Here is an 18,089-nt window from a genome sequence, read left to right as displayed (position 1 = left end):
CGCCCCCCAATTCCTTTCAACCAATTCCTTCACAGTCGCGGGCCCCTCCCCGAGTCCGCCTCTGGCCGGCCTGGGCGGAGCGCATGGCCGGTGGGAGGTGCTGAGCCTCCTGAATTATTCCGGTCCCGGAGGAGCAGGAGCTAGAACCGCGTGGAGTCTGAGCAGCCCGCGCACCCCGTCCCGCGCCGCGTCCCCGCAGCATGTCGCGCCCCCGGCTGCTGGCCGCGCTGTGCGGCGCGCTACTCTGCGCCCCTAGCCTGCTCGTCGCCCTGGGTGAGTGGAGCGCGCCGCCCTCTGGCCCTCGCCCTCCTCCCCGCGCCGCTCGGAAGTTCGCCCGGCGCCCTCCCTCTACCTCCACTGTTGACAAACTTAGACAAAGCCCCGGGGACCGGGCCGGGCTGAGGGGCGGCTTCTCCCGCTGCGGCCTGGCGGGACCGGGGGACGCGCCCCTGCAGTGTCTGCGCTGGGGCTTTTGGGCTTGTGCGTTGGGCGGGGACTCGGGACATCGGGTGATAGCCCTGCCGCCCCCAGGGATGCGGCTTACACATAATGACAAAAGAATCCGCTGTGTCGGGCCTCTCTTCCCGTCTGAAAAATGAGGCCAGGGAACTGCGTTAGACTTCCGAACCCCTTCCACCTGGGAGATTCTAGGACTCTTGTGTATTGATGAGTCTTCTCGGGATAACTCTGCCCTGGCAACACCCCGCCAACCCCTGTTGGCTGCACAGTTCATTGGATTTTTTGCGCTCCGTGCCTGGTCACATAAGGAAGGGGCTGGGAAGCCGGTGCAATGGACGCGAGCCCCTCCTGAGGCCCAGGAGGGGACACAGAGGCTGCGAGGAACTTGGAAGAGGGCTGCCTGTTGATGGGAGTCTCCTGACTCCCTCTCCCCCGCGGCCTTGGCCGGCTGCTGTATCTTCCCTGGTCCTCCTCCGCCGCAGGAGGCTTCCAGCGGCCAGCTGGGCCCCTTGCAGGCTGGGCTTGCGGATGCCCCATGCCCTTCACCGTGGGGCGCTGGGAAAGGAGTGCCCAGGAGGGGATTAGGTGGCCCCTCCATCATTTTCTCATAGAAATGGGATTGACTGAAGCGAGGGAAGTAACAGCTGAGCCGCAGTCCTATGTCCTGTGATCTGCCTGACCTCCAGGGCTGGAGCTTCCAGAGTGCTCCAAGCTCCCGGGGAACTTGGGAGCTCCTGGCCCTCCCCGGCCACCCTGAAAGACAGCTGGATCTTCACAACCCTTTCTACTCCTCTCTGTAACCCCCAACCTGAACCCTGGCCAAATGTTCCTGGAAAGCCCCGGAAAGAGCAGGGCTCTGAAGTATCAAAGATGGTTTTTCTTTGTTGTTGTTATTGTTGTGTTTTAAAGATGGGGTTTCACCATGTTGGTCAGGCTGGTCTTGAACTCCCGACCTCAGGTGATCCGCCTGCCTTGGCCTCCGAAGTGCTTGGATTACAGGCGTGAGCCACTGCGCCCAGCCCCAAAGATGGTTTTATACAGGGTGAGCTGGCCTTTTCCAGAAGGAGGAAACACAGTAACTACCTTACACAAAGGTAACCTGGCTGGGTAGGGTACACCTTTCACTTTCCTCTTTCCCACTGGACCGTTTTCGCCCTGGAGCAGGGTAGGGAGAGGGCCGGCACAGTTGGGAGGGGAGGAAGGGTCCATTCCTAACCCAAGCCTGTCTGTGTCAGTGCCCGCCCCCGCCTGCCAGGTCAGCGGACAGATTACCTGCTATTTAAAGCCAATGACTAATAGCTCCTTGGGAGCCACTTTAAGCTCCGCAGGCCTCTGGAGGCGGAGCTCTGAGGGCAGATGCCTCATTAATGGTGTTGCCTTCCCTGGAACAGGGTGAACTCTCCGGGGCTGTGGGATTTCAGGAGGACTCTCCAGCCTTAGATGGGTGACTCTGAGGGGGAGGCAAAAAGATTTGCCATGTCGGGCCGGGTGTGGTGGCTTATGCCTGTAATCCAGCAATTTTGGGAGGCTGAAGCAGGTGGATCACCTGAGGTCAGGAGTTTGGGAGTTTGAGACTAGCCTGACCGACATGGAGAAACCCTGTCTCTACTAAAAATACAAAATTAGCCAGATGTGGTGGCACTTGCCAGCTACTCGGGAGGCTGAAGCAGGAGAATCCCTTGAACCTAGGAGGCTGTGGTTACGGCAAGCTGAGGTTGCGCCATTGCACTCCAGCCTAGACAATAAGAGTGAAACTTGGTCTCAAAAAAAAAAAAGATTTCTCATGTCTTACTCCAAATGACAGATTTGGGTGTAGGGTCTGGGGCAGCCCTTCTGGGATGCTATGCTCAGCTAGAGGACCCTCGTTGGGGCCGGCTGACCCACCAGACTGAAGAGATTGAGGACATGCTCTCCTGTTCCTCCTGTGTTCTCCACTGCCAGGGCTGATATTGCATATCTGTCATTGGGTTCCCATCCAGAAGCTCTGGTGGCCTTTCCAGCCCTTGTCCCCCGGTGTTCTGAAATAACCCTTCTCTTTCACTCCTCTGCCCTGACTTCCTCTCTCACCACCCTCTCCTGCTTCCCACCTTCACCCTCTTCAGTGGGATTTCTGCTTTTCAACCAGAGAGGGACCTGGCTGCAGCTACCAGTCGCTCCCCACTGCAGGGGGCTCAGGTCTGCGCGTGGCCTTTCAGCCTTCTGCATCCGGCAGTTGGAACTGACTCTCCCACCCCCATCTCACAATTGAGAATCTGTTTCTTGTTTTTTTTCTCCCCCTGGTGGGCAGTGGGGAGGAGAGTGAAGGAAGGTTAAAAGCCACTGCTCTACAGGCTGAAAAACTAAACTTGGATTCTAAAGATCCTTCCCAGTCTGGCCCCAGCCTCCCGGCCGGTTGTGTCTTACTGTGCTCCAACATGCCACGCCCTCTGTGCGTCTGCTTTTCCTGTTGCCCAGTCTGGCACCCTCATTACTCTGTCTTCTAGCCCCAGCTTGAATATCCCCTCCTCTGGGAAACTTCCGTCTCCTCAGCAGAAATCAGGCCCCCAGCGGCCATCCATGCCGGCTTCTGGAGCGCTGGGCACTCTTCCTCATCTGTGGACTTGCTGGCCTCTTTCCCGTTGGCTTCTTGAGGCCTGCTACATCTGATTTCTCTGTCGCAGGGGCCCAGCGTGGTCACTGGCCCTCCTAGTGTCTCCTAGATGATCATCGTGCTGTTCCTGAGTCAGGGCTGCCGTTGGAGGTGACATCTGTGACTCCAACCCTTGCCTGAATTGGTGGGCAGAACCTGCTCTGTGGGCCAGGACAGTGCCTCCTTCCACTGCCCCTGCCTTTAAGGATTCATGGGCCTCCTTTGCAATTAGAGTGTTGCCAAGAGACCTGGCCTGGACCTTGCCTGCCTCTCCATGCCCCGGCTGCCAGCTCTTCCCTTGGTGGGCAGTGGCCTCCAGCACCGCTCCCATCATCAACCAGCATTTTTTTTTTTTTGAGATGGAGTCTCCATCTGTTGCCAGGCTGGAGTGCAGTGGCGCGATAGCTCATTGCAACTTCCGACTCCCTGGTTCAAACTATTCTCCTGTCTCAGCCTCCCGAGTAGCTGGGATTACAGGCATGCGCCATGACGTCCAGTTAATTTTTGTATTCGTTTGTTTGTTTGTTTTTGAGACGGAGTCTGGCTCTGTTGCTCAGGCTGGAGTGCAGTGGCACGATCTCAGCTCACTGCAACCTCCACCTCCCAGGTTCAAGTGACTCTCCTGCCTCAGCCTCCCAAGTAGATGGGATTACAGGCACCTGCCACCATGCCCAGCTAATTTTTTGTATTTTTAGTAGAGATGGGGTTTCACTGTGTTGGCCAGGCTGGTCTTGAACTCCTGACCTCATGATCCACCTGCCTCGGCCTCCCGAAGTGCTGGGATTACAGGCGTGAGCCACTGCACCCGGCGAGCCAGCAGTTTTCAGGACACTCCCAGGCCACTTGGAAAGCCGGGCACTTGCCTTATTTGGGCTGATTTGCCTACACTTGGACCTCCCTGGCTCTAGCCTGGCTCAGGCTCCATCCAGCAGACTAGGGAAAAGGCAGAGGAAGACAGAGTGGGCTGAGTTTGAGTGGAGGAGGGTCCTTTTGGGCTGGGCCCATCTGCCACTTCTCATCTCTGTCCCCAGCTCCTTCCTGATCACCTGCTAACCTTCCCTGTCTCTGTCCCCAGATGTCTGTTCCAAAAACCCCTGCCACAACAATGGCTTATGCAAGGATATTGCCCAGGAAGTTCGAGGGGACGTCTTCCCCGCCTATACCTGCGAATGTCTTGAGGGATACGTGGGCAGCCACTGTGAGCTGAGTGAGTATCTGGGAGTCCCTGCTGCCTGTTCCTGGCAGGAGACCCTGAGCCACAGCCCTAGTGGCACAGGCCATGTGCTAGCCTGATTCCCTCCCCGCTGTCCCCACCCCAGGGGAGCTGGCAAGGCCTCCTCTGGGGAGATTGAGAGAGAGAGAGACGGAGCCCCAGTTAGACCGAGGCGGGAAGAGGGTCCTGCGGTTTCTTCTTCTGCCCGGCCCTCTTTCCTGGGACCGCAGGCCGGGCCTGATGTCGCTGCAGAGGAGTGAGGGGTTGTGGTCACCCTGGAGGTCATGGGAATGTTATTATTGAGTCACCATGAGCCAGACACACAGTGTTAGAGTTAAGTCGTGGGGATTTCTCTACCTGAGGGGAAAACAAACACATTCTTAGCCTTTCCGGGCCCAGGGACTCAGTCAATCAGGCTTGGTCTCAGAGTCTGACAGGTCCTGGCCCAAGTTTGACCTGCGGCCTCATCACAGAGCTCGGGGAGGAGGGAGGGACCTGGCCAGCTGAGCCATCCCCTTGTGGTGAGGTGGTCAGAGGCCCTGCGTGTCCTCACGTGATCTGCCTGGTCATCTCCTTGGCCATAGAATGGCCCGGGTGGGGTGCCCACAGTGGTTCCCCTGCTGTCCTCCCTCTGGGCCCAGCTGGAGCCCCTCCCACCCAGGGCTCCCACCCCACCAGGACTCCTCATGGGGTAGGCGGGTGCCCACATGCGGGCCCAGGGATGGGTAGAGTGGGGATCCTAGGTATCCGAATCCAGCAGGTCAGTCTGAGCATCTTGGGTAGGGGGCAGGGGACATCTTGCTCTCCTTCAGGCAGATGTGGGGATGGGCTCTGAGGTCTGCTGACCACCAGAAGGAGGAGGCGGCGGGGCTTGAGCCAGCTGGGTTGGGAGCAGGGGCCCCGGGAGAAAGCAGGCCAAGTGTGCAGGATGCCTTTTACCTCCCAAGTGGCCCTGGGTCCTGTGCCTTGGGCCCTGGCCTGAGGCCAGATGTGTTTGAGATCCTGGTGGAAGGGTGTGTAAACGGTTTGGGGGATGGGTTGCCAAGGCAGAGCCCTAGGTGGGGCCAGGTGGGCCCACTGACCCGTGTCCTGGGAGCTGAGGTCACCGTGGGTGTGCCTGAGTTGGAATTCCCACCCTGACTTCTAGCTTCTGGGCCTGGGATCTGCCCTAGGCTGGGTATGGCTGCGTCCAGGAGGAAGGCGGGGGTGGCCACAGAGTGGAGGAACCCCCTAGAGGGACCGTTGCGGCCCTTCCTTGCCTTTCACGTGGTATGTTTCCTTGCAGCCAACAAGGACCCTGTAGGCCCAGAGAATGCACACTGCACTCCAGGGTGTGAGCGTGGTGGGGTATGGGGATGTCTTGGAGGCAGACGGGTCAAATCTTAGCTCAGCTACTGGCTGGCTCTGGTCTTGGGGGTAAAACCTAGAAGGAACTATCTGTGAAACCACTTTGCAATGTGTGGATTCATCTCACGGAGTTGATCATATGTTTTGATTCACCAGATGGGAAACACTTTTTGTGTAGAATCTAGGAATGGGCAAGTCAAAGCCCACTGAGGCCCAGGGCCTCACCTCACGTCTTCCCCTCCCTGCCAGAGCGCGCTAGCACCGAGCTTGTCTGAGCCTGTGATGTGGGAGGAAGACTAGGTCTGTCTCTGGGTTCTCTGCTTGGCAGCTGGAAGGCCCAGCACATACCGGGGGATCCCCAAGCGATGAGAGAAACTTGGCCTGTAGGTGGGCCTAGGTCCCTGGGACCGCACTGCTGGAGTGATGGTGAAGGGTGTGGGATCTCGGCCACTGGCAAGTTCCCAGACAGGGTGAGGGCCCACAGGTGGAAGGCACAAAGAGGGAAAGCAGAATGGCATTTGTGCCGCACCCAGAGAACTCCTGCCAGTGGGATTCTAGAAAACTCCAGGCAGATTTGATTCTTTCTTTGTGTTCAGTGCTGGTACTGTTCACTGCCATCCAAGGTAGCCCTTCTTCCAAACCACCCTCCCGACGAAGCCGGGGGCTGGGCTGAAGATGGCGTCCCTTCCTGGTGGAGGGGGACACTGGGGAAGAAGGGTCACACCGGTGTTCTGTGCCACCAGTCCAACCCCTGCACCAGATTAATTGCTGCCAGATGCCCTATATGAACGAGGCCACCTCCCACAGCCCGGAGGGGACTCTGTTTCCCATGAGTGCCAATCACGGCCATCCCCAGAGTGCCACCCTGGCCGGGATCCTTTGGCAGCCCTGGGTCCCAGCCTCCCATGAGTCTGCCCACCCTCCTCGTCCTCAGCATCCCCTGCCACATGCCTTTTCTTGGCCACTCCTCCTGGGCACTGCCTGCATTGGCCCTTTGTGGTCTTTGTTCTGAGCGAAGCTCTGAGGTTCTCTCTGGCTCTGGGGCCTAGGCAGAAGCTGGGCCTGGGAACCAGCAGGGGGTGGCCACCTGACTGCCATCTCCCTCCCCTCAGAGTGCGCCGAGCCGCTGGGCATGGAGAATGGGAACATTGCCAACTCACAGATCACCGCCTCATCGGTGCGTGTGACCTTCTTGGGTGTGCAGCACTGGGTCCCGGAGCTGGCTCGCCTGAACCGGGCAGGCATGGTTAATGCCTGGACCCCCAGCAGTAATGATGATAGCCCCTGGATCCAGGTATGCGGGGGATGGCCCGAGAGAAGGCTCGAGGCATGTTCCTGCATTTGGGGGTTACCATGGGAGGGTTCAAGTTCACCACGGGTCCACGGGACAAGGTAGCAGGTTCCCATGGATGAATTGTCTGTAAGTGGATGGCATCCCTGGGGGAACCTGGTGCGGGGCCAGGGTGAAGGGGGAGCAGGCCCCAAGCTGCGGAGGAGCTGTTTGTGCTGGATGAGGCCCCTGGAGGCCTGGGCCGAAGGAGAAGGCCCTTTGTGAGGGCCGTGTGCTCAGCTGCCCCCTCTGTTTTGCTCGGGTTGTTCCCCCACCTGGTGGTGGGAGTGAAGGGGTGGGTCTGCTTGGATCTTGAGTGGAAAGCACCCAGGGGATAAGGGTGCCATCTCTCCTGCCCCGCGTCCAGGTGAACCTGCTGCGGAGGATGTGGGTAGCAGGTGTGGTGACGCAGGGGGCCAGCCGCTTGGCTAATCACGAGTACCTGAAGACCTTCAAGGTGGCGTACAGCCTTAACGGACATGACTTCGATTTCATCCATGATGTTAATCAAAAACACAAGGTAGGTCTTGTTGGGGCCTGAAAGAGAAGGGCTGTGGTCCACACCCTCTAGGGTACTAGGACTGACGGAGGACCCCCAGTGAGGCCAGAGAATGCTGGGTGATTGGCCATGATGTGGGTCTTTGGGTGCATCTTGGTTTCTAGAAATTGGGAAACCCAGATGTGTCCATGTTCTGTGGTTTATAAGGAATAGTCCCACTTTATAGATGAGGACAGTGAGACTCAAAATGGTGCCATGACCTGTTGAGGGTGGTAGTGGTGGTGGAGCTGGGTTTCATTCTGAGCCTTCAGGGGTACATGTACAGTTGTGTAGGTTGTACACTGCTCAAGGATGTCATTATGAAGTGGGAACCTGTAGGGCACGTTGGGAGCCAGATGTAGGGCTGAGTGCCCCACGGGGTCGTGGGTGAGCCTTATGCTGTGCTGAGGCGCAGGATCCGAGAAATAAAGAGACAGGACACAGAAGTACAAGAAAAACGCAGCTGGGCTCGGGGAGCCACGCCACCTATAAGCGGAGTCAGGCGAGGCCCTGAATGTCCAGAAGTATGAGTATTTATTGTGTATAGGTTAGGGGGCAGGGCAGTGAGTGAAATCATCTTTAAGGATTGTGATAGGGTCGTGAGCAATAAAACATGGGGTCCACCCACATTAAGTCACCCAGGCCAAGAGGTGGACAGTGCACAGCAAGGGGCCCGTTCCCATGAAGTTGAGGGCCGTGTGCAGTAAGGGGTCCACCCACATTAGGTCACCTAGGCCAGGAGGTGGACAGTGCACACAGCAAGGGGCCCGTTCCCATGAAGTTAAGGGCCGTGTGCAGTAAGGGGTCCACCCCCATTAGGTCACCGAGGCTTGAAGGTGGGCCGTGCACAGTGAAGAGGGTGCAGTGTGCAATACTTCTATCTATGGGCAAACTACTTCTAAGAAGATTTATAGGAGGATGCTCTAAGTCACATAGCAGTGACAGAGCTGTCAAGGTTACCGCCACCTTCTAGTAGTCTCCAATGGCTTCTACGGGAAGATGCTTTTCAAGCAGCACAGTAGCAAGAGCTGATAAAGTTCACAGTCACCAAGGTGGATTGCCGTTCTGAGGGCAGCATTCCACAAGAACTGGAGCAAGGTCCTACAACTCCTTTATCAGGAGGAGTGGCTCTCGCCCCAAGCCTGCCATACAGTGGGTATCTTTACAATACTGAACACTGCCGCCTGGGCCATGGGTTCTTGTCCTGGTATAGCTGTTTTTCCCTTAAATCATGCTCTGCACTGCGTCTGCTCTAGGCATTCCTCCGATTATAAGCTGCTTATTCCTTAATTCATGCTCTGTACCGTGTCCACTCTAGGCATTTCTCCGATTATGAACTAAGATATAATTATAGGTATAGATGTAGGGAAATATTCTTTAGGCACTCATACTATCAACTATTATATGATATATAGAGGATTATATAAAGGGATTCGTCAAGCCCTATTTCTATAAACTAATATATGATTATGTAAAGGATTATATAAAAGGAAATCACTGAGTAGTAACAGTATAAAGTGAGATATTCCTCAGGCCCTAACTGTGCAGGGTTCTGCTTAGCTCTCATTCCTCGGTGCCTGTATGGGGGGTTACCCACAGGGACCATTCACAGTACAGTCATTGTACATTTGTGGAACTCTGTCGGAAAATTGTCACAATAAACTTTGAGAAAAAAGTGTCTTTTCCTAATTCGCAGAGGCACCCTGCAGGTTACAGATGAGCTGTGTCATCTTAGCGGTTTATGCCTAGGCTCCATGATGAAGGAAGGTGAGATGAGAATCTGGGGAGGGCTGGTGGTGGCCAAAAGAGAAGCTGCTGTGTGAGCCCCTGGTGGCTCTTCCCAGCCCTCCTCACCCTCCAGCCCCACCTCTGCCTCCCAGGTCTGAAGAGGAAGATAAGGTGAACCCAGGAGGGGGACTGCCCAGACGGGCCCACTTCTCCAGTCTTGTCCCTTCCCTCCTAGGAGTTTACGGGTAACTGGAACAAAAACACGGTGCACATCAACCTGTTTGAGACCCCTGTGGAGGCTCAGTACGTGAGGTTGTACCCCACAAGCTGCCACACGGCCTGCACTCTGCGCTTTGAGCTACTGGGCTGTGAGTTGAACGGTGAGTGCTGGGGTTGTGGGTAGGAGGTGCTGTGGGCCAATCCTAGGAGGTGGTCCTAGGATGCCTCTTTTCTGAGCCAAACTCTGAGCTGCGTAGGGCAGCAGCAAGACCCAGGGACCAGGCTTCACTCGGGAAACGCACTCTAGGGGTTCACCTGGCCATAGCAGTCCCGCCCAGGTATTTGCTGTCTGCCAACCCCTGACCCAGGGCGTTCCGGTTGATAGAGAAAAAGACACCCGTTTTTGCAGGATTTTCACTTTCTCCAGTTGGCTCCTGTCCTGTAGCTTCTAGAACACATAGCGTTAGGTGTGTTTTGCAGATGTCAGGTTTACGAGGGCAGAGAATCTGTCCGTTTTGTTTGCTTCGGTATTCCCAGTGCCTAGAATGGCGTCTGGTTCATAGGTACTCAATACATATTTGATGAATGAGTAAATGAATGAATGAGGGAGTGGGGCCCTGATGAATGATTTATTAAGGGTGCACATCTGGTAGCTATTAAGACTTGGTCTAGTCTCTGGGCTCCCGACCCCACCCAACCAGAGTTTTCCCTGACAAACTCTGAGTCTACACTCCAGAGAGATGGAGGGGCTTCTACTGCTGCCTTCTTCAAAGAGACTCTCAGGTGGAGAGCTGGGGGGACCAGGAAAGGACAGATTTCTTCAGAGCCAGGAGACAGCCCTGGCGAGGTCAGGGTGTATGTAGGGTTTTCATTGTCTCAGCCCAGCTCAACCAGCTTTTCTTTTTGAGGCCTGGGTCTTTCTCTCGCTTTGCAGCCACAGGGCCACCTGCTGGCCATCAGTGGAACTGTGGGGCTCGCTAAGCAGAGCTGCAGAGTGGAGGTTCTTATCTTACCCATTGTTTTTATCTTACCCAGACGTGCCCTCTTGCACCCCATTTTCCCCTCTGTGACACCCCTTCCTGTCGTCTCATTTCAGACACCACCCAAATACCCCTCAGCTGAGTTCAGTGCCTGGCTGGGTTTAGTGTTTTTAGTATGAACTTAAGTAGGTATTTGCTTCCTCCACTAGGAATGCTCCTTGTGAGGCTTATTGTTTCAATGGGGAGTATAAGACTTTGCCTTCTTCTAGAAGGAAATATAGCCTACTGGGAAAGGACAGAGCCAGGTCCGTGTGCCTCTCCCTGGCGTCCCTGCCACTTGCTGTGGCTTGAAGCCTTTGGCCATTGAAGTTGCCTGCGTTCAGGCATGGCTGGCCCCTGCTCAGGACCAAGAGAGGGTGAGCCTTGCAAACCAAGAAAGCCCAGCTGTTCCGTCTGCTTCCTTCAGGGTCTGGACCACTCCTCACCCTATAGGCACTCCAGTGGACTGGAGAGTGCTGGTGCACGTGTGCACGTGTGTGGGTGGGGCTGAGGTCTGGGTGTACCCAGGACTCCACGAGGGATTCCTCTTTGCAGGGATGGTGCCTTTGGCAAATTAGTTATTTAATTCAATTGATGTTTATTAAGGTATTGATTAAGCCCCTTTCGGATACTTGGCTCTAGGGAATTATTCCTTGACCTCGTGGCCGGGAAGGCAGACAAGGAGCAGATAAAAGGACAGTCAGAGAGCAGTCACAGCTCTGAAGAAAAGCTAGAGGGTGATGAGATGACCATGACTTGGGGTGAGGGGAGGGAGCAAGACAGGGACTGCTCTGCTGGGAAGGCCTTTGACTGGGGGCCTGAACGATGGAGAGCGAGGCACATGAAGAACTTATGAAAGCACTGTAGGCAAAGACTTGGTAAGTGCAAAGGCCCCATGGCATGTCAAAGGGCTCAAGGAAGGCCAGTGGGGCTGGAACCTAGAGAGTGAGGTGCAGTTTGATGGACGAAGAGCCCCAGGGACCAGCAGTGTCATCACCTGGGAGCTTCTTAGAAATGCAGGCTGAGGCTGGGCACGGTGGCTCACGCCTGGAATCCCAGCACTTTGGGGGGCCGAGGCAGGCGGATCAACTGAGGTCAGGAGTTCAAGACCAGCCTGGCCAACGTGGCGAAACCCCGACTCTACTAAAAAAATTACAAAAATTAGCCAGGCGTGGTGGTGGGTGCCTGTTATCCCAGCCACTAGGGAGGCTGAGGCAGGACAATTGTTTGACCCTGGCCAGGAGGCGGAGGTTGCAGTGAGCCGAGATCGTGCCACTGCACTTCAGCCTGTGTGACAGAGTGAGACTCCATCTCAAAAAAACAAACAAAAAAAAGTGCAGAGTGAAATCCCCACCCTAGAGTTGCTGAAACAACCTTTTTTTTTTTTGAGATGGAGTCTCCTCCGTCTCCTGGGTTCAAGTAGTTCTCTGCCTCAGCCTTCCAAGTAGCTGGGATTGTGGGCACCCGCCACACGCCGGGCTAATTTTTGTATTTTTAGTAGAGATGAGGTTTCACCTTCTTGGCCAGGCTGGTCTTGAACTCCTGACCTTGTGATTCACCCGCCTCAGCCTCCCAAAGTGGCACGAGCCACCGTGCCTGGTGAAAGAGTATTTTTTAAATAAGATCCCAGGTGATCTGTGAGAATTATTTCCTAGTATCTCATTTTATAGATGGGGAGACTGAAACCCAGAGAGAGGAAGGGATTTCCTAGAGTGAGGGAGCTGAAAGCCCTGCCCTGCCCTGGTGCCCCTCCCAACTGCAATTTACCAGGAAGGCTGTCTGACTTCTTGGGAGGTTGAGAGTGAGCTGGGTATGATGTGTAGAGGGGTCTGCGTTGAGCACATTGTGCAGAATTGGTGTCCTCTGCACAGCTGCCCAGGTGTTAGCCTGCCTCAGGCCTCTCCTCTTCCGGAGCCAAGGGACAGCCAGCTCCCAGCCCGGTAGCAGCTCTTTGAGGGGAAGGTGGTGGTTCCCTGATGCACCACCATCAGGAGATGGTCCCCTCGGTGGGCAATTGTCAACACACCCTGGAGGCAAATGTCTTGAGTGGTGAGGGTGCAGGTGTCTGGGGGTAGTGATATAACTTAGCTGGCTCCCAGATGGATCCCTCTGGGGGATTGCCTCTCCCAGTTCCCCAGAGGGATAGATACTGTGGAGTGAGGATTCTTCCGGGTGGGACACACCCCCATCATTCTCTTGGGAGTTGTATCTCCTGCCCATCCCCAACTGTTCTATTCATATGCAGGTGCAGATACAAGCGCACGGCAGCCCGGCACATTCCTGAGTGTTTGGGGCAGGGCTGAGTGAACAAAGGCCAGTTTTCTGGGCCAGCCCTCACAGGCCCATGTGACCCAAAACATTTGAGTGTGCAAAGTGCGCCCTCTGGGAGACACTAAGTTGGGGGGCTTTCTGGAGGATTGAAGTGGAGATGTTCCTGAGCCCCAGGACTTGTCTGATTTCTCTAACTTCCTGTTCATCACTGGGTCGCCACCAGGCAGGCCTTCATCAGCCAGATGTGTGGATGGTAGAGCTGATGTCATAGTGTGGTATTAGGAGTTTGTGAGTGACTTGGGCATGAGGCTTCATGTCTTTCCATTTTCTCATCTGTAGAATGGGCTTACTAATTTCTACTTCATTTAGTGGGTTTTTTTTTTTTTTTTTTTTTTGGCAGCAGGTTAAATGACTGAATTAAGCACTGAATAAACTAGGTTGTTATTAACGTAGATAGCAGCTGTGCCATGGGATGGCTAGGGGCAGTGCTGTGAGCCCAGAAGAGGAAGAAATCCTGCCCAAGTGAAGTAGTCAGGGCAGGCTTCTTGGAGGAAGTGTCTCACGAGTCAGGCATGAAGAAGGGCAGAAGGTGGTGGAGCATGGGCTTCCCTGGTGCAGACGGAGAAGGGTGTTGAGTGGGAGGCCTTGGGTGGTCTATGAGGAACTGAGCCCAGCTGGTTGAGGTGAGGAGCTGGTGGGTCCGGCAGTGAGGAAGGTAGCACAGTTGGCCCTGCAAGGCAGATGGAGCTGCTTTCTGTTGTCCAAGAGCGTGCCGGGGTTGCTCCGGATCCGCAGTGTGTTCCGTTTCATCGCCTTGTGCTCCTGCCTCTGGGAGCTGTGGGTCCCAGATCCAGATGACAGCCCATCTTGCTGGCAGGATGCCACCATCCCCTGGGCCTGAAGAATAACAGCATCCCAGACAAGCAGATCACGGCCTCCAGCAGCTACAAGACCTGGGGCTTGCACCTCTTCAGCTGGAACCCCTCCTACGCGCGGCTGGACAAGCAGGGCAACTTCAACGCCTGGGTGGCGGGGAGCTACGATAAGGATCAGTGGCTGCAGGTGGGTCAGCCCGCCTGGGACGCAGGGGTGGGGCTGGGCGGGATGGGGCTGGGCTGCCAGATCGCTGACCTCTCTCCAGCCCAGGCTTCTGCTCCCCAAAGAGTTCTAGAAAAGCTGTGTTTTTCTTTGGCTTTTCTTTCTTCTTCCCACCTGTACCCCCTTCTCCTGATCCTGCTTCCACCAAGGTGGAGAAAGGGGGTGTGTGTGTATGTGTGTGTGTGTGTGTATGTGTATGTGTGTGTCTGTATGTGTGTGTTTGTGTGTGAGTGTGTATGTGTTTGTGTGTATGTGTGTGATGTGTGTATGTGTGTGTATGTGTGTGAGTGTGAGAGTGTGTTTGTGTGAATGTGTGTATGTGTATGTGAGTGTGTATGTGTGTGTGTTTGTGTGTGAATGTGTATGTGTATGTTTGTGTGTGAATGTGTGTGTGTGTGAGTGTATATGTGTGTATGTGTGAGTGTGTGAGTGTGTATGTTTGTGTGTTTGTGTGTATGTGTGTGTGAGAGTGTATATGTGTGTATGTGTTTGTGTGTATGTTTGTGTGTATGTGTGTGAATGTGTGTGAGTGTATGTGTATATATATGTGTATGTGTTTGTGTGAATGTATGTGTGTGTATGTGTGTGTATATGTGTATATGTGTTTGTATGTGTGTGATGTGTGTGTATATGTGTGTATATATGTTTGTGTTTCTGTGTGTATATGTGTATATGTTATGTTTGTGTATGTGTGTATGAATGTGTGTGTATATGTGTATGTGTCTGTATGTGTGTGTTTGTGTGTGAGTGTGTATATGTGTTTATGTGTTTGTGTGTATGAATGTGTGTGAGTGTATGTGTGTATGTGTGTATGTGTGTGAATGTGTGTATGTGTGTGTTTGTGTGTGTATGTGTGCATTTGTGTGTGAATGTGTGTGTATGTATGTGTATATATGTATGTGTGTATGTGTTGTGTGTGAATGTATGTGTGTGTATGAGTGTGTATGTGTGTATGTGTGTATGTGTTTGTGTGTATGTGTTTGTGTGAGAATGTATGTGTGTGTGAATGTGTGTGTATGTGTGTATATATGTATGTGTGTTTGTGTGTATGTGTGTATATGTGTATATGTTTGTGTATGTGTGTCTGTGTGTCTATGTGTGTTTGTGATGTGTCTGTGTGTTTGTGTATGAGTGTGTATGTGTGTATGTGTGTGAATGCGTGTGTGAGTGTATGTGAGTGTATATGTGTTTGTGTGTATATGTATATGTTTGTATGTGAGTGTGTATGTGTGTGAATGTGTATGTGTGTGTATGTGTATGTGTGTGTATATGTATGTGTGTGTATGTGTTTGTGTGTGAATGTGTGTATATGTGTATATGTGTTTGTGTGTGTGTGATGTGTGTGTGTCTGTGTGTATATATGTGTATATGTGTTTGTGTGTGTCTGTGTGTGTCTGTGTGTGTGTGTATGTGTTTGTGTGTACACAGGAGGAGAGCCACTCCATGGGCTGCACAGGGTTGACAAGGCTCAGCCTGTGGACAGCAGGGCGGAGGTGGAGGAGGGAGCCATGACCCAGGCATCTTGGGACCTCTCCCCTTGAGCACAGCGTACATATTCTCTGACTCAGTGTCTAAGAAGCCACCATGGGACAGCCCTTGTATGTCATTGAAACTGGGAAACAAGAGTCATGAAAACCAGGGCTGGTTTTGTAGATGCAGAAACGGAGCTGGCAGGACGGCGCTCTGCCTAGTGCCCACCTACTGGCTGGGAGTGAGTTGGGTTGGCACCCGGATGTTGGGGAATTGGCGTGTCCAGGAGCAGCTGGCAGGCTCTCCAGGGAGGTCAGGGACTGGGGACAGGAGGCCTGGCTCAGGGCCCCATGGAGCACACTGCCGAGCTGGGTTCTGCGAGGAGCTCCCTGCCTGGGGACACCCTCAGGACCAGAGTCAGACTGTGAGCAGCCCTGCAGGGAGCCTCCAGAGCGGTTCATGCCCTTCTAGGCTGTGGCCATTCCTGTCCGTCTTCCCATCACACCGCAGTGCAGGTCTCAGGGAAGGGTTGGTGTGGGGTTGGCCAGGGCTCAGACTCTATGAGCTCTATAGCAGTGAGGTGCCTAACACCACGTATGGCAAAGTAGGTGGTATTATTTATGCTCCTTTTTTATTTTCTGAGACAGAGTCCTGCTCTGTCAACCAGGCTGGAGTGCAGTGGAGCAATCTCGGCTAACTGCAACCTTTGCCTCCTGGGTTCAAGCATTCTCCTGCCTCAGCCTCCCTAGTAGCTGGGATTACAGGCACCTTCCATCATGTCCAGCCAATTTTTTGTATTTTTAATAGACATGGGGTTTCACTATGTTGGCCAGGCTGGTCTCGAACTCCTGACCTCAGGTGATCCACCTACCTTGGCTTCCCAAAGTGTTGGAATTACAGGCGTGAGCCACCACGTCTGGCCTTATGCCCATTTTATAACTGAGGAAACTGAGGCTCAGCCAAGTAGCTTTTTTTCAAAACTAGAATTCATGCCTCAGTGTGTCTGCCTCTTTTCACCTAACTGGAGATGGTCCAAGCAGAGAACATGTGATTGGTTTCTTCTGTAGGTGGACCTGGGCTCCCCGAAGCAGGTGACTGGCATCATCACCCAGGGGGTCCGTAACTTTGGCTCCATCCAGTTTGTGGCATCCTACAAGGTGGCCTACAGTAATGACAGCATGAATTGGACTGAGTACCAGGACCGCAGGACTGGCAGCAGCAAGGTGGGTGTCTGTCCAGCCGCCCACCCTTTGCCATGCCTCCATCACTTCCCTGGGAGTCTGGCCTGGGGCCCTGAGGGGACGGGGCTGGCTCTGGCATCCTCCTGACAGCCCCTCTGCCTCTAGATCTTCCCTGGCAACTGGGACAACCACTCCCACAAGAAGAACGTGTTTGAGACGCCCGTCCTGGCTCGCTATGTGCGCGTCCTGCCGGTGGCCTGGCACAACCGCGTCGCCCTGCGCCTGGAGCTGCTGGGCTGTTAGTGGCACCTGCCCCCCAGCCTGCCGCCTCCTGCCTCCTCAGCCCCTTTAAATCACCGTGGAGCTGGGGACTGGGGAGGGGATGATGTTCAGAGGCAGCGTGGTCACCCCTCCGTCCCTCCCTCTTCTTCACCCTCCACCTCTCACGGGTCCTGGCCCCAGCCCCTAACTCCCAACCCCTAACCCCCAGCCCCTAACCCCCAGCCCCTAACCCTCAGCCCCTAACCCTCAGCCCCTAACCCCCTGCCCCTAACCCCCAGCCTCTAACCCCCAGCCCTTACTGTCCTGTTTTCTTAGGCACCAAGGGAGCTGAGTAGATCTGGGACTGACAGCAAAGGGCAAAGTAGGGCGTGTGGTTTCCTGCCCCTGTCCAGACCCCGATCCCAGTCACGTGCGTCTCTGCTCTCCCAGCCCCTCTCCCACACATCACATTCCCATGGTGACCTCAAGAAAGGCCCGCAAGCGCCAGGCTGGAGATAATAGCCTCTTGCCCGTCAGCCCTGGGGTACCGTGTGGCCACAACTGCTGTTGCCCCCTGCCCCCAAGACACTTCCCCTTGTCTCCCTGGAGACCTCTCGTCACTTGTCCTGAAGCCCAGTGAGACAGAAGGGGGTCGGGCAGGTCTACGGGGAGATAAGGGAGCGAGGTCAGAGGAGGGTGCGGGTTAGCAGGGTGGGCATTCGGGGCCCTCTGTGCTGGCTCTTCACCCCAGAGGACACAGGCAGCTTCCGAAATATATTTATCTTTTTCACGGGAACTCTTGGTGTGGTTCGTTCTTGTTTCATGGGAATGGGATTTAATTTGCGCTGGTCTCCCCACCCCCCACCTGTGGTCCTCCCTGAGCCCCGGCTTTCTTTTTGTCACCTGCCTGACTACAGATAGCTTCATAGCAGGTGGTGGGTGACTGTGGTCCATGGTGGCCTGGAGGGAGTCAGGTCCTCAAAGCCGGACTTTCCTTCTTCCCTCTGCTTTCTACCTCCATGCCTGTCTGGCCCTAGGACCCACAGCTGCTGCCTGGTCAGGGGCCCAGCAAGCACCTGGCAGATGCCATCTCCTGAATGCCTTCGCTCCCTTCCTGCCAGGAAGACAGGCCAGGCTGGGGCAGCTGGTTTTCCCCTTCAGCAGTTTCCATTCTCTCTGCAACTGGAGTGGGGCTGGAGAAACTATTAGAAATCCAGTGAACCTGCGCACCTTCAAAACTGTGGGAGTTTCTAGGGAGGGTGCAGCGTGGGACTGGAGGCGGGGCCAGGGCTCTGCCAAGTGGGCATGAGGCCTCCTGGCTGAACA

At 54.8% G+C, this 18,089-nt stretch overlaps 1 protein-coding gene across 2 annotated transcripts; it reads left to right on the top strand.

Annotated features, from left to right (window-relative positions):
• The first annotated feature begins 200 nt into the window (after positions 1–200).
• On the top strand, positions 201–17,559 carry MFGE8 (milk fat globule EGF and factor V/VIII domain containing). Of its 2 annotated transcripts, none has more exons than XM_064376238.1 (8): positions 201–273; positions 4,164–4,295; positions 6,761–6,942; positions 7,346–7,498; positions 9,480–9,624; positions 13,631–13,815; positions 16,389–16,544; positions 16,668–17,559. In XM_064376238.1, exons 1-8 carry the CDS (start codon positions 201–203, stop codon positions 16,803–16,805), a joined length of 1,164 nt encoding a protein of 387 aa, XP_064232308.1. In that variant the 3' UTR covers positions 16,806–17,559. The 2 variants fall into 2 exon arrangements, with proteins under 2 accessions (XP_064232308.1, XP_064232309.1); XM_064376239.1 differs by lacking the exon at positions 201–273 and adding an exon at positions 1,885–1,903.
• The last annotated feature ends 530 nt before the right edge of the window (positions 17,560–18,089 follow it).

Source organism: Aotus nancymaae, unplaced genomic scaffold (assembly GCF_030222135.1).
Source record: "Aotus nancymaae isolate 86718 unplaced genomic scaffold, 86718_ANA_hifiasm-v0.15.2.pri h1tg000014l, whole genome shotgun sequence".
NCBI lineage: Eukaryota > Metazoa > Chordata > Mammalia > Primates > Aotidae > Aotus > Aotus nancymaae.
Note: the sequence above shows the minus strand (reverse complement) of the source record. Positions and strands in the feature narration are given on the sequence as shown.